Source organism: Ambystoma mexicanum, chromosome 6p (assembly GCF_040938575.1).
Source record: "Ambystoma mexicanum isolate Mex_15411 chromosome 6p, UKY_AmexF1_1, whole genome shotgun sequence".
Taxonomy (NCBI): domain Eukaryota; kingdom Metazoa; phylum Chordata; class Amphibia; order Caudata; family Ambystomatidae; genus Ambystoma; species Ambystoma mexicanum.
Genome location: NC_090935.1, coordinates 577117484 through 577131800, shown reverse-complemented (window position 1 = coordinate 577131800; position 14317 = coordinate 577117484). Strand labels below are relative to the sequence as shown.

The window sequence follows — 14317 nt, the reverse complement described above, 5'->3', positions numbered from 1 at the left end:
TGTGAAATGGTTTGAGTCATTTCTCAAAGATAGAACCCAAAGGGTCACACTCGATGGCTTTACCTCGTAAGTGGTGGAACTTGACTGCGTGGTGCCACAGGGCTCCTCTCTGTCCCCATTTATTTTTAATCTTTATTTTCGTCCTGTTTTCAGGATATTCAGGAAATATGGTTTGTTATTCCACTTGTATGCGGATGATACACAACTATATATTGAGTTACAAAATAGGGAAGAGGACTTTCAGAGAATCAACCAATGTATGAAAGAACTTCATGAATGGATGAACAACAACCATTTACAATTAAATGCAGCAAAACAGAAATCATACTGTTCAGCTCAAAGAATAAAAAAGCATCGGGAATTCAAAGTTCTCCCCCTTTGATCCTAGGGGAACAACTGCTATATGCAAAAAAAAGTAAAAAACCTAGGCTGCTGGTGGCAGGAGAATCTGAATAGTGAGACCCAAGTAGAAGCTAAAGTAAAAACAGTTCATTTTGCACTTCGGTCACTACGGAAAATACTACCCTATATTCCGATGGAAGATAGAACAGTTGTGGGGGGGCAATGACTAATCCCCACCTGGATTACTGTAATAGTTTGCTGGCAGGGATTCCCCAGAAACAAATGATGAGACTTCAAAAATCACAAAATGCAGCAGTGAGAGCAATTAGAAACCTGAATGATCTCTCCATGCAGCGATCACTCCACTGGTTGATGGTGTAAGATAGGATTAAATTTAAGATGGCATGCCTAGTGTTTAAATGTATTAAAGGGCTTGCCCCCGCATATTTAGCTGATAGAATTGTATTATATCAGACGAAAAGGAGTCTACGTTCAGAGGATAAACTCTTACTCTACATTCCACGAACAAAATGTACTTCAAGAGATGGAAGCTTTGGTGTCTATGGCCCTACAGTTTGGAATCAACTTCCACTTGAAATCAAAGTGTGAAAGTCTGGATCTTTTTAGAAAGAGACTGAAAACATTCTTGTTTAGATAAGTGTAATTAAGTGTAAACAGTTAATCAAGTCAGAATGGTACCTATTCCTTTCTCTTCTCTTATGAAATCCTCTATTCCCTAGTTACCACCTGCGCCCGAATACGGTTTATTCCGTCTGGTGCGCATAATAAATGACTCAAAATCAAATATTTGCGTTTCTCTGCAGAGATTTTAACTTGAGGCCACGGCTCCTTGGTATACACGCATTTCGTCGGACTTTTCATCGCCGACCCTTTCATCGACATTTTTCTTTTAATAATTTTGTAGGGGGGGGGTGTTTGTGCGGGTTGGGGTATGATTATTTAAGTAAGGGGAGTTTGGGGGGGGGGGGCACAGCTCCCCCATAAATAAAAAAAAAGAAAAATGTTGGCGATGAAAGGGTCGGCGATGAAAAGTCCCACGATGAAAAAGTGGTCGACGAAATAACGTAGAATGTTAGCTGAGGAGCGTTGGAAAAAACTTCCTCCCTCTACGGTGCTTTCTTCAAAGTTAGGAGAGGGGGGCAAGCTCCGGAGGCAAGGGGGTGGGAGAGAGCCCCTATAGGAGAGGGAAAGAGCCTCCCCCAGAGGCAGTGATGCAGGTAGGGAGAGCCCCAAAGGGAGGGGAAAGAGCCCCAGAGGCGAGGGAAGAGGAGAAGAAAGATCCCTGGAAAAGATTCCCAGGAGACAAAGAAGGAGAGAGATCCAGAAGGCGGGGAGTCAGAGACACTGCATATGTGCCTCATCAGGTAGCGGTACGCGGAATACAGAGGAATAAAGGGAGGTGGTAAGAGGAGTGAAGGAGGGGTCAACAGATAAACTGGGGAAGAGAGTCCAGAAGGAGGGCAGGCATAGAGATTAAGAAGAAAGAAGTTACTCACCATAGATTCTAAAGTACTCAGCCATTACTCCCCTTTCCCTCCATCCTTGTGGGTGTCCCCCAACATGCGGACGGTACCGGAGCCTTTGGCAACGAAAATTGAGCTTCCCCTCTAAATTTAGTACAGCGCATGGGTGCACGGCATCAGGTGTGGGAAAGCCGTGCCAAGGCCCTGTCCTCCGGCACCTCACCTCACCCCTTTGAACACATTGGACACTTAGATACCTTGCTACACTTTTTACAAAATAGCTCCTGCCATACAAGCGGGGGAAGGTGGGTGGGACGTATGGAGGAAAAGGCACTAAGAGTACTGTAGTCACTACGGTGAGTCATACGTCCCATCCCCTTTCCTCAATCCTTGTGGGTGATTCCACTGAACAAGACCATAGTGTGGAGCCTTGACAACCTGCCTCATATCTAGGATGAAGCAAAAAGGTTCTTTAAAATCGCTTGACCAAGCAGAGGATCGCGCCTGGAGCTGGTGTCCCACGAACAGTGCTTGCAGAAAGCAGACGGAGTGGCCCCAAGTAGCTGCCTTGCTGATGACAATCGCAAGAAGCGGGTCTCTGAAATCCAACAAACGTGGCCTTAGCCCCAACCGCAAGGGCATGAATCCCCTCCAGGACCGGCTTGCCCATGGCCATATACGCCTCTGAAATGGCCTGCACCATCTAATGGGCGATGGAAGCGTTGCAAGCCTGAGAGCCGGGGGAGGAGCTCCCAAAAGTGACCAACGAAGCTTTGGACTTCCTGACGGATTTCGTCAGAGAAAGGTAAAACCTGAGGACCCTCTTAAGGTCCAAGGAATGTAGGGCCCTCTCTGCCTCTGACTGCGGTTTCGGGAGGAACACCGCTGGCATATCTCTTGGTTCATAATAAATGGAGAGACCACCTTGGGTAAGAAGTTTGGATGAGTGCGCAAGATGACCTTGTTGTTGCACAATGACAACCCCCGCAGCTCACTGACTGCGCCCAGAGTTGAGATCTACCAGTAAAACAGTTTAGTGTTACCAAACAGATGTCTACAGAGACCATAGGCTCGAAAGGCTTGCGGTGCAAAGCTGCAAGAACCACATTGATGTCCCAGACCTGATGCGGCCTATGCACCGGAGGAAAAGCCTAGACAACCGTTTGAGGTGGGCCTTAGGTTGGAAGAACAAAACGGGCTCCAGGGAATTCTTGTAAGCACCAATGGCCACCAAATAAGGACGGCAAGTATCCACCTGAACTCCAGAAGGAGCCAGGTGTGCTGAAAAGGCCAGTACGTCATCCAGGGGACAGGTGACATGATCCAGACCCTTGTCACAAGCCTAATGGCAGAACCTAGTCCATTTGCTCTTATACTGGGAACAAGTAGAGGGCCTCCTGGCCGGTTGAATGATGTCCCAGTTGTCATTCGAAAATTGAGCATGCTGAAGCCTCAGCTGGTCAGGAATCAGGCCTCCAGCGCCAGCCGGGTCCGGATGTTCCACTATCCCCACCATGCTGCGTCAGGAAGCCCCTGCCGAAGATCGGAAGGTGGACGGGACTCTGGGAGCACAACTGCAGCAGATCCGAAAACCAGGCTCTCGAGGGCCAGTGGGGGGCAATCAGGATGAGGCTGTAGCCCACTGATGCCTGTAACTTGCAGAGGGTCTGCTGGAGCAGAGAGGTGTGGGGGGAGGGCCAGAACACAAAGCCTGCGACCATGCCAACAGAAATGGAAGGAGTCTTCTAGAGACTCCCGTCCTGCCCACAAACCAAACTGGGGGCATTTGGAAGCAAAGCAAACAACTTTAGGTCTGCAAACCCCCAATGATGAAACTGGGGTAACAAGGTGTCCGTGTGCAACTCCCACTCGTAGGTGTTGAAACCCAAGCGGCTCAGCTGGTCTGCTTCTGCATTGTTGTCCCGGGAGGTGGACTGCTGAAATCCAAACCACCTGCGTCTAGGCCCATTCCCAGATCGATACCACCACCATGCAGAGGAGGTAGGAAATGGGTGCCACCATGCTTGCTCAGATAAAACATTGTAGTAGAATTGTCTGACCAGAACCGACCTGTCCCTGATGAGAGGCAGAAATGCCTTGAAGGTCAGGCCCACTGCCCTTAGCTCAAGCAGATTGGTAGGCAGGAGGGCATCCGCCCTGGACCATGCACCATGAATCGCAAAGCCCTCCAGAGTAGCCCCCTAGCCCAAGAGAGTCGTCAACACTAGGGTAGGATCCGGTCGGGTGAATGGGGCTCCCACTGAGACATTGCCGTCCATCAACCACCAGCGAAGATTGGGCAGGAGGAGCTGGGGTATTGGGTTCCTTTCCAACTGAGACCCCCTCCGCCGTCTCCTGATCTAAATTGGCTGCCAGGTGGAGCTAGAGGTGCCTCATCTTGAGGCACCCATGCTGCACAGTGAGCATGCAGGCCAAGGTGATTGAGTTGGCCAGAAAGTGCCCCACTGCGTTGCAGAGAGCGAGGAGCCTCTTGGGCATGAGAAACACCTGCTGAACAGCTGTGTTCCAACACACACATAGAAAGACCAGATAGTGGGATGGTTACAACTGATGAATATCTGCCAATGTCTGGCAAGAGTGCATCATCCCTTTGGGTGACCCAATCCTCACCAGCCAGTCGTCCGATAGGGGTATGGGTGATGGCCCTCCAAGTGAAGGATACCGGCCACAGCATTTACCAACTTTGTGAAGCAACGAGGGGCTGAGTTTCAGCCGAAAGGCAACACCTTGTACCGGAAGTGGTAGGAAATAATGGTGAACTGCAGAAACCTCTGATGTAGCTGGTAGATGGGGACATGGAGTTCCGCATCCTTGAGGTCTAGGGAACAAACCCAGTCCCCTGCGCATAGAGATTATGTGTGCATACGTAATCATCTTGAAGCGTTCTAGCAGTAAGGATTGAGAAATGACAGGTCCAGGGCAACCCTTAGGTCAGCCTGGTTGTTCTTGAGTATCGCAAAAATCCTGGAGTAGAAACTGGAGCCCCTGCCTGATTGAGAAACCGGTTCTACCGCCTGCATCTCTAAGAGTGAAAGGACCTCCTGTACAAGAGCTGGGGATCCGATCTGATGAAGCGGAGGAGAGGATGGTAGAGGAAAAGGCAGAGGAAGACTGAAGTCTGGAGACTATGGAGAGGCTCAAAGGGTTCTTAAAAAGATGCTACCAGCTGTCCTGGAAAAGAGCCAGTCTGCCCCCCCACTAGGGAGCTGTGTTCCCCTGACCTTGACGTCACTATTTCTTGACGTCAGAAGTGTGAGCAGAAAAACCCCACGCTAAGTCCTCTGCTGCTTCCTCCTAATGTCGCTGGGCGACCAGTCAGGCTTCCGCGTACCATGGCCCCGGAAGCCCTTGAAGTCGGTGAAAGTGCAGGGTTTGAATTCAGTCCTGCCCTGAGCCTGAGAGAAGCACTTCTGCCCTGGCTTTGTCAGGATGGCCAAGGACTTGGTGGTTTGAGTGGAGGCCGCCTTCTTTGTCAACTCGTCATTGGTTGACTAATGAAAGAGGTCCATGCCCTCAAAGGGAAGATCTAGGATCAGCTTGTGCAAGCCAGATGAACTGACACCCAGACACAGGCCTTTGCTGGATGTGTCGATGTGCGAGATCGAAGACTCCCCGAGCTCCTGCTACAGCTTCTGGTTAGCTGTGCCTAAAAGGGCGTCAGCGTTGGCATGCCGCAGATGCTGTCCTGAAATGGCATAACAGCGTTTGTCCAAATACTGAAGGACCTCATCCTCCTTGGAAAGACAATCAAAACGTGGCTCCCGTGGAGGGAGATGTTGAAGGTGATGGTTTACAATATAGTGAGGCCGCAGCCACCTCCGAGTAATGCAGCTGCGGGTGGGAGGCCAGGAAGATTGGCTCCACATCAGTCAGCCTGAACCTGCTGTCCAACTGCTTGTTCATCTGGGCTTTGGCCCTTGGCTTCTCCCAAACCTTTCTCGCCACCTGCAGGTCATCCTTCTGCAGAGGGATGCCAAACCAGATCGTGGTGCGCTTGCCCAAAACCTTTGCTAACACTCCTGGGGGGCTTCCTCGGGCAGAGAGATCCCCAATAATTCTGCCAGGTCCTGAAGGTGGTCATGAAATGCTTTAATGGATACAGAGGGTTAATAGCCCTGGGCATCATCGTTGTCCCCACCTGCACTCTTTTACAGAGCGATGGGAGTCCGGGCCCTGGGATAGGTGCCAGCGGGGTCATCCCCTAGGACCACAGCTGAAGACAGGTCAAACAGCTGTTGAGGGGGAGGCGTTGGAGCACAGGAGGAGGTGGAGGATTCTTAACCAGTAGGGCCTGGACCACAGAGGTACCGGCACTGCTGGTGGGACAGGTGGAGGCACCACCTGCGGGATCACCTTCACTATATCCTTTAGGAGCCCCATCTGAGGTTAACACATGAGGAGGAGGCACTTGAAAAAGCAGTCCTCACTAGTCGCCCGGATCCCTAGGGGCTCGGCCCTCCGAGGCACTGGGTCTCTGTTACTGGTCAAATCGCTGAGGCGCTTGAGGCGTGTAGCCATAAGGCTACGAGGGGTAGATGTACCCGTGAGACCAGATGCCTCTACCATACAGTCCTCTGATGCTTCCAGAGGAAAGGGGATTGAAATCTTCTTGCAAGGCCCATTCAATGGGCAAGAGTACGGGCTAGCCCCGAGTCAAATCCAAAATGGCTGCCAGCCTAGCAGGTTCCACCATGTGCCTAGCTACCATCTTGGAAACCTGTGCCACACCCTGGGCGAGAGGGCGCGAAGGCCACAAGAGGGCTTAGACATGGCAGGATACAGCTTGGGTCTTGCACCCAAAGCAGAAGCGACCAACGAGATCACTCTGGGAGCCTTGAACCCTCGGCCGGTAGACATAATACCCCGACTCACAACCTTAGAGCGAGCTCCAGTAGGCTGCTCGCCCTTGGCACCTGCGTCGGTCATTTTGCTGGATCGTGACGAGGACCGACGATTGGAGGTGGCACCCGATGAAGCTTTACCACTTGGGGTCGAATAGGAGGAAAAACTTGATCGCCCTTCAGAGGACAGCCCAGTAGGGCTCCTGAGCCCCTCCGCTTTAGAGCCGTTAGCCTTAGAGGCCTCGGACCTGCCAGAACCTGAATACAAGAAACCTTTGCCTGTGAGGACCCGCGGGAATGAGTCACTGCGCTGAGGATCCGTGCTGAACAGAGGGCCTACCTTGTCTTGACGAGAGGTTCTGGAACCAAAGTCCTGAAGGTGTGCCGGAGGGGAAGTGTGGAATATTTCACTCCAAATCAATAAGCGATTCTTCAATGCCCTATGACCGAGAGCGCTGCAAGCCGTGCATGCGTCCTAGTGGTGGTCGGGGCCAAGGCACTCAAGACCGAGAGCATGAGGGTCCATGGCCGAGAACGAGCAGTCGCACGAAGCACATCCTGAATTCTCCTGCAGCCGACATGCGGCTGGTGAGGCGTAGCACCAAAGAAAGGTTAAATAAGATTGAAAAGCAAAGAAGGGGAGCAAGTGGAGTTTAAATATTCTACGCAATGGCTGCCAGGTCTGACACCGTCCGTGCGGAAAAAGGGCTTTAGGTAAGGCACTGGAGGATGGGGCCTCAGCGCAGCGTTCCCTCGTCCGTGGCGGTGCCCTCGCGTCTGTACTAAATTTAAAGGGGAAGCTCAATGTTCTGCTGCCAAAGGTTCCAGTACTGTCCCCATGTTGGGGGACGCCCACAAGGATGGAGGAAAGGGGACAGGACATGCGAGTACAATAGAAGCTTAAGAGGTAGTGGTGATGGGATTGAAGGAGGTGGCAGCAAAGAGGCAGGCATTGGGCGTGCCCAACAGATATTTGAGCAGGAGGTGATGAAGCGAAGGATAGGGAAACTAAGCTTACGGGGTGTGTTGGCTGGAGGAACGAGCATGTGACAAAACAATAAAAAGGCACGTCAGGAGATGTAACAACTCAAAGGCGAGTAAGAGATTCCTAGGTATGAGCTAGAAACAAAGCAAGGAGGACAGGCAGTTTGAGGGCCAGAAGTCAAAGACCCTGAGAGAGGGAGTTCGAGAGCACTAAAAGGAACCCCATAAGGTGTCCAGGGGTGCTCCCATCTTCATACGGCTACAGGTCTGCATTTATGGCCAGTGCAGAATTCAGACCCCGGGAGTACAAGGCCTCTTCACGGTCCCCTAGCTGCACACGAACATCATGTCAAGGACGCTAAGAATTATAAAAACGGGAACTTTGCTAATAGACTGGGACTGATGGTTAGGGACCCTGAGAAGCCTCTAGACATGTTATTTGTAATTCATTATCCTTCACCCCAATTGTTTTGTTATGTTAAGCTGCCGGGGTGTGGGGGCAACAGCGGGGCTTTACAAGAACTGAAGAGCGCTTCCTTTGAACTCTTTTGAACTTCTACAAGACACATACTTCTGAGTTTACTCCACGATCTGACCACATCCTGATGAAGGACTAGCCCGACACACATTACGTTATTTTGTGCATATTCTTGGTCTTGAGGGAGTTGATTTGGCTTTGATTACCCAAGTGTGAAGACTATTGATTTTCTTTTGTTTGATCTCACTCGGCTTCTTGACACTTCCCTTTGACTGCACAGGGTAAGGTTAATCTTTTTGGCCACTCCCACCCACCACAGCAACCAACCCACCCAAAACATCCAATTCAGATCTCTCAGTTAGCTGTATAAGGCAGCAATATAACAAACCATGGGCTGGCATGGGGGTGCCATTGATATTTGTAAGCAGTCTTCTGAAAGGTAATGGCTTAATTGCAGCTGAAAATCAGCTCTTGGTGTAATAGAAATCTCTTAATGAATTGAGCAATTGATTTATAAGCAATGACTTCCTGATTTATGATCCAGTATTAATAATGCATAAGCAGCTGCAGAAACCAGGTTGATGTCATCTCCCAGGACATAAGTTTCATCAGCACATCTCACTGCAAGATTTTCAGTTTTGCATCTCAAGCAAGTTTAATGTGCCCATAGTAATTATCACTTCTTTCGCTGAGAATTCAGTGTTTAGAGTTCAGTCAAGGAAAGAAGCAGCAGTTTAGGAACATCCGTGTTAACTGATCTTGAAATGTGAATTGTATTTTATTGAATGTATATAGGGCTTGAAGCCAAGGCAATTTACATCAATAAAACGCAGTGCAAATCAATCAGAAAAAAGGACATCATCAACTTGATGGAATAGGAAAGAGTGAAAGAGAAAATAAAGATAGTGGGCAAAGGGAAGATCTTTCCAAACTTTTGGTGCCAGTTGTGATGATTCATAAGGTGTCGTCACTTCTCCCCAATGGGGAGCCCTTTTCCATGAGGCTAGGGAGGTGTGGCCACTACCCAGCAGTCCCCCCCTAAGGGTGGTTTAATGCGCAAGGAGCTTGTTGGAAGGTACACACCTAGATACAGCCCATTGACCAATGCCACTTAGCAACATTCCCTAGACCCCCTTCCATTCACAGCCATTTCATTGAGAGTAAACCCATGTAGGCTTGTAACACATGGACTATAGCTAAAGCAGAAAGTACTAGGATGAAGAGCACAGAAGACATGAAGATCACTGACTGTGCTAATACTGGTATGAGTTGACCAAGAGGAGGCATGCAGACCAAGGTATCAACAGAAACAAAAGGACTTTGAGAATCCACCAGGGCCGGACTTGCAACATTGTATAAGAAGAGACGATGGACTAACAAACCTGTTAAGCCCAGGTGGGAGAGGCAACAGGCATGGAAACTAGCCAGAGTTTTAAACGCTGTCGGCAGACGGGAGTTGCAGAAGAACGAAGGATGTCGGCGAAGCTCTGAGTGAGTTCTCCAGGGGTCCAGATGGAGCAGACCTGAACACGAAGCAGGAGAGAAGAGCCAAGCAGCACAACAGTGGGCAGAAGCCACCGCGGTGCTGTGGAAGCCAGAGAGAGGAGTCCGAAGAATCAGAGAGGCACACCAGTCCTAGAAAGTCCCCGTGGCATACCGCAATACCTCAGAAGGTAATGGGAGGTACAAGAGACTCCATTACCTCTATTGCACAGGAGCTATAGAACTCCCCCCCACAATTACTTGATGGGATTTCCTGCATTTTCTGAATGTAAGGTCCTGCAGGCATTTGGCCGGCTAAAGTCTGCGGCTCCCTCATACCCTATTCCGCTGACCACCATTAAAGCAATTATGCCTAGCATTATCGCTTGGGTCACCAAAGCTGTGAATGGGTCTTGCCTGATGGGCTCGATTGCAGCCGAATTGAAGCAGGCAATTGTTATCCCACTCCTGAAAAAACCCTCCCTAGATCCTTTGGTGTTGGCTAATTTCCAGTCCATTTCACTTTTTCCGTTCTTCATGAAACTTCTTGAATCCTTAGTTGCTCCTCTTCTTTCTTGGAAATGTCTCTAGTCTTTGACCCGTTTCAGTGTGTTTTTTGGCCGGGGTGAGGCACAGAGTGTCCTGGTGTCGGTGGTCGACGATCTGACCATGTTGTTGGACCACGGTGGAGTCGGATCCTTCATCCTGTTGGATCTGTCAGCTGCATTCGACACGGTCGACCACTCCATACCGCTGTCCCGTTTAGTAACAGCAGGGAACATTCTGGACTGGTTTATTTCATTCCTAACTGAAATGGGTACTGAGAAGGACATTTTCACGTTCATACCAAAATGAATCGTAAATATTTCCAGCAAAACATAAGTGACTGCATAAGAAGGTCACATGTTGTTGTCCTTGAACGTTTTGCTCCCTATACAAGAGAGTAGCCGTTCCTTCTCCCATTACGCATGGGCTAGCAAATATGTACACAATGTTCACTCAGAACCTGCACTGAAAAACAGGTCTACATTCTGGATACTTCCAACTCATTTGTATAAGAGTTGCAAAATACAGTAAGAGCTCAATTGTGCCGGATAAATTAAAATACTGGTTAGCCAAATGTCTGTTGTCCAAATCGAATAAAGCAAACAGGACATACAACCAAGCTCTCTGGCTTGTTTGCTCTGTTATGCAGCTCTGAAACTTTGTTATCCAGCATTTCCTTAACCAGAACTGTTACTATTGCAAGCAATAGAAGTGCCAGTTGATATAGCATTTGGTGCCATATAAAGCTGTTTCTGTATAAAGTAACAACTAATGGAGAAGGTTGAGTTTTCTTTGTTCTAGGCTTTCTGTAGTGTGTGATAGCTAGAATAGGGGCTACATAAGATATTATGGAGACAAAGGGGAGGTACAATGGGGGATGCTCAGCTTTGTTGTTTAGAATTTGCGCAGAAGTTGATCGGTATTTCAATGCTGTGCGGCTACGCAGGTTTTAGTGCTAGGTGGGGTGCACCACTTACCAGTCACACTTTTAGACTACTTACAAAAAAAAAACTTTCCCAAAACAAAAAACAAAAAGGGAACAATCATTTTTAGAACATTTAGATAAAACATACATTTCCATCCCATACCGACAATCAATTAAAACAAAGCACACATTTAAATTTGAAATAATTTATTCCTCTCCATTTAAATAAAGCTTCATGACAGAATGCCCCTGCTTCAGAGGGCCAATTGTTTTTCGCCCTTCAATCCTATTTTTGACTGTGCACATACTGGAGTGTATTTTATATAAAAAGGTAAAAGAAGCCCTCTGTGTATGTGCCTTTACCAGTCACTAGATTCAGGAGACAGTTTAGAGTCTGAACGCAAGTGTTAATCTTACCTCTAGATCAGTTTCCATGAAATCAAACACAAGACTAATGTTGGATTTATGTCCAAATGCATCAAGGAGCTGTAAAAAAAATGTAAAAACAAGCATCTGTAAAACACAAACTAAAGATAAAACGAGCCTTACAAAAATGTTGCAATTAAATGTAAAACCACCATGTTACTGCAGTTGCTTTCTACAAGTTTGTTCTCAGTGTTGCTTAACAAGTATAGAAATCTTCCCAAGACAGCAACCTGCATCCATCAAGTTGGTTTTGGCCTTTGACTTACCTGATCGCTAATTGCCATTCACTATTCTGACTCGTGCTGATGGGAGTTGTAGACCAAAACATCTGGACGGCCACACCTTGCCACCACCATCCTACACCACATATTGGATTTGGGATATTTATGAGACTTTGGTGGGCCAAGTACAATATAAAAAGTATGCCTTTAACATAAGCAAACACATGTTAACAGGCTGTGTTCCACTCAATGGATTCTATGTATTCCCAATCCAAAGTCTCCCTATTTGTGAACCGATTCTATTCAAAAACGTCTTCATCACGATAAGACGCCTATATAAGGATGATGTACCCTACCTATCGCAATAAATCTCCATGGCATCCTCCGCCAGACCTACCAGAACAGCCTATCCTCACACATCACCCAGCCTAAATTTAAAAACGGGCTAAAGCCTGAGGCTCTATCTTCCCAGCCATTGCAGCCAAACATTGGAACCTCCTCCTGCCCACTCTACGTGCTGAACACTCCTATTGGACATTCCAGAGACCCTTAAAAATACTTATTTTACTGAAGGCCATGCATCCAGTTTGAACTTTGAAAATGTACGTATTATAATGCCTGCACGGTCATCTGAGTAACTGGTCATGTAAACGGAGCCTTGATGCTTCAGGGCTTAGCACGCTACACAAATGTAAAAATAAATAAACACTTGTTTCAATGCAGATTAAGATTTTATCACCACATGCAACACACCATATAAGCCGGCACCTTTACACTGTGCGAATCTTGAATAGGGTAATTGTAAGAGTATTGGTTATAGCAGGTTCTAGATTGTATCTAGCCACGCTGGCACGAGGCTCCTGCATGGACCTAGTTTTGGGAAGCAACATAGCGCTTTACAAGTCATAGTGGGGGCAGGGACACACGCGAGGGAAGCAGACGTACAAGGCGGTGGGGAACTAACTGGGTAGGTGGGCAATTTGGCAGCAAGCATTGTACAAGAAACCAGGGGAGGAAACAGGGGGAACTGATCACCCAGTCCCAGGTTGTGGGGGGAGAGTGTGGACCTAAGTGTTAGGGATGAGCCATTCCTTGAAGAGGAGGGTCTTGAGCTCATTCCTGAAATGTCAAAGCAAGGGGGCGAGTTGTGTTAACAGGTAGGCAGTTCCAAAGTCTGGATGCAGAAACAGAAGGCTGTCAACTGGTTCTTTTCTTCCTCCACCAGCGGAAATCCACCTCCACCAACATTCTAGACCTCCATCTTCAACCCCAACAACCATAGAAATCGACGAGACCTTTCAAACAAGATGAGTGGAGGCCTCGCCATCATTCACAAAATCTCACGATCATGCGCCTAACTGGTTGTTGCCAACATTGACTCTTTTGAAAACCTTTCCTGCCACTTCCCACTCTCCCCAATGGGAGTAGTCACTTTCCACCTCATCTACAGACTACCCAAGCCCAACACCTCCTTCATCGAAGACTTCACGGACTTGGTCAGAAACAGGTCTCACACACACGCCAACATCTTCCTCAGCGGATTCAACATACATGGCAACCCAGCAACCAAGCTAAAGACGGAAGAGCTCCCCTTCATATTCAACACTCAACCTCACAGCACATGAAAGGTAATATCCTCAACCTCATCACTCCCCTGCCCACCCTCCACCTAGCAATCCTCTTTGACATTAGTCACAACACCCCAATAAAGCACATCATTGAATAACCCATCAAACAAGCCTTCAGATTATTCAAGATCTTCTCAGTGGAGGGTCACACAGAAAACGTCACAAATCTCCACCTCAGATGGGCCGGTTTTCCAGAGATGAACCAGGAGTGCAACTCTCTTTCTCCAAGAACTCAGCAACACTCACAACCATCTTCAACCGCCATGCCCCAGTGAAACAACGCACCCTCAAGTCTAAACCTTCCGCACCCTGGTACACTCAAGAACACAACTTCAACAAATGAACCATCGGAAAACAAGAAAAGACTTGGTTAAAATCGTGCCGTGCATCAGACTATGAACTGCCCAAAGAACTATATGAAACATGCAGATGACTGATCACTGCCAAATCCAACTACTACCAAAACACCATATTCAAGCCCAAGAGTGAAAGCAGAGCCCTTTTCAAAGCCATCAAGCAGTGTATCAACCTTCTGCCCAACCCACACGTACCGCACTCCATCAGAGAATCCACGGTCATCAATTATTTCTTCATCAACAAGATCAGCATGATCCTCCAACCCATAAACTCAAACACCACAACTGACAGCACATTAAACATCCCATCTTGCAAAACCACAACTACCTGAACAACTTTCAAGATACTCATTATGGAAGACCTCACTGCCCCACTAGCATTCCTCAAGGCCACATCGTATGAGGATGGCATCCTACCTCCGTACTCAAGAACCTTCTGACTGAAGCACTCCCCACTTACCTGACAACCATCAATAGCTCTCCAACTCAAGGCACCTTAAACCACGCTCAAGACCAGACAAATCCTCCCGTTTATGAAGAAGCCAACACTAGTCACCGACTACCTCAGCAACTACTGCCCAAT

General features: G+C 48.2%; 1 protein-coding gene across 3 annotated transcripts in view; it reads right to left on the bottom strand.

Annotated features, from left to right (window-relative positions):
• Positions 1–14317, bottom strand: part of CDK7 (cyclin dependent kinase 7) — a 633476-nt gene that overhangs the window by 442597 nt on the left and 176562 nt on the right. For all 3 annotated transcript variants that reach the window (XM_069627397.1, XM_069627399.1, XM_069627398.1), the window contains exon 5: positions 11521–11589. In XM_069627397.1, coding sequence (XP_069483498.1) covers positions 11521–11589 — 69 coding nt within the window. The remainder of the gene's footprint in view (positions 1–11520; positions 11590–14317) is intronic.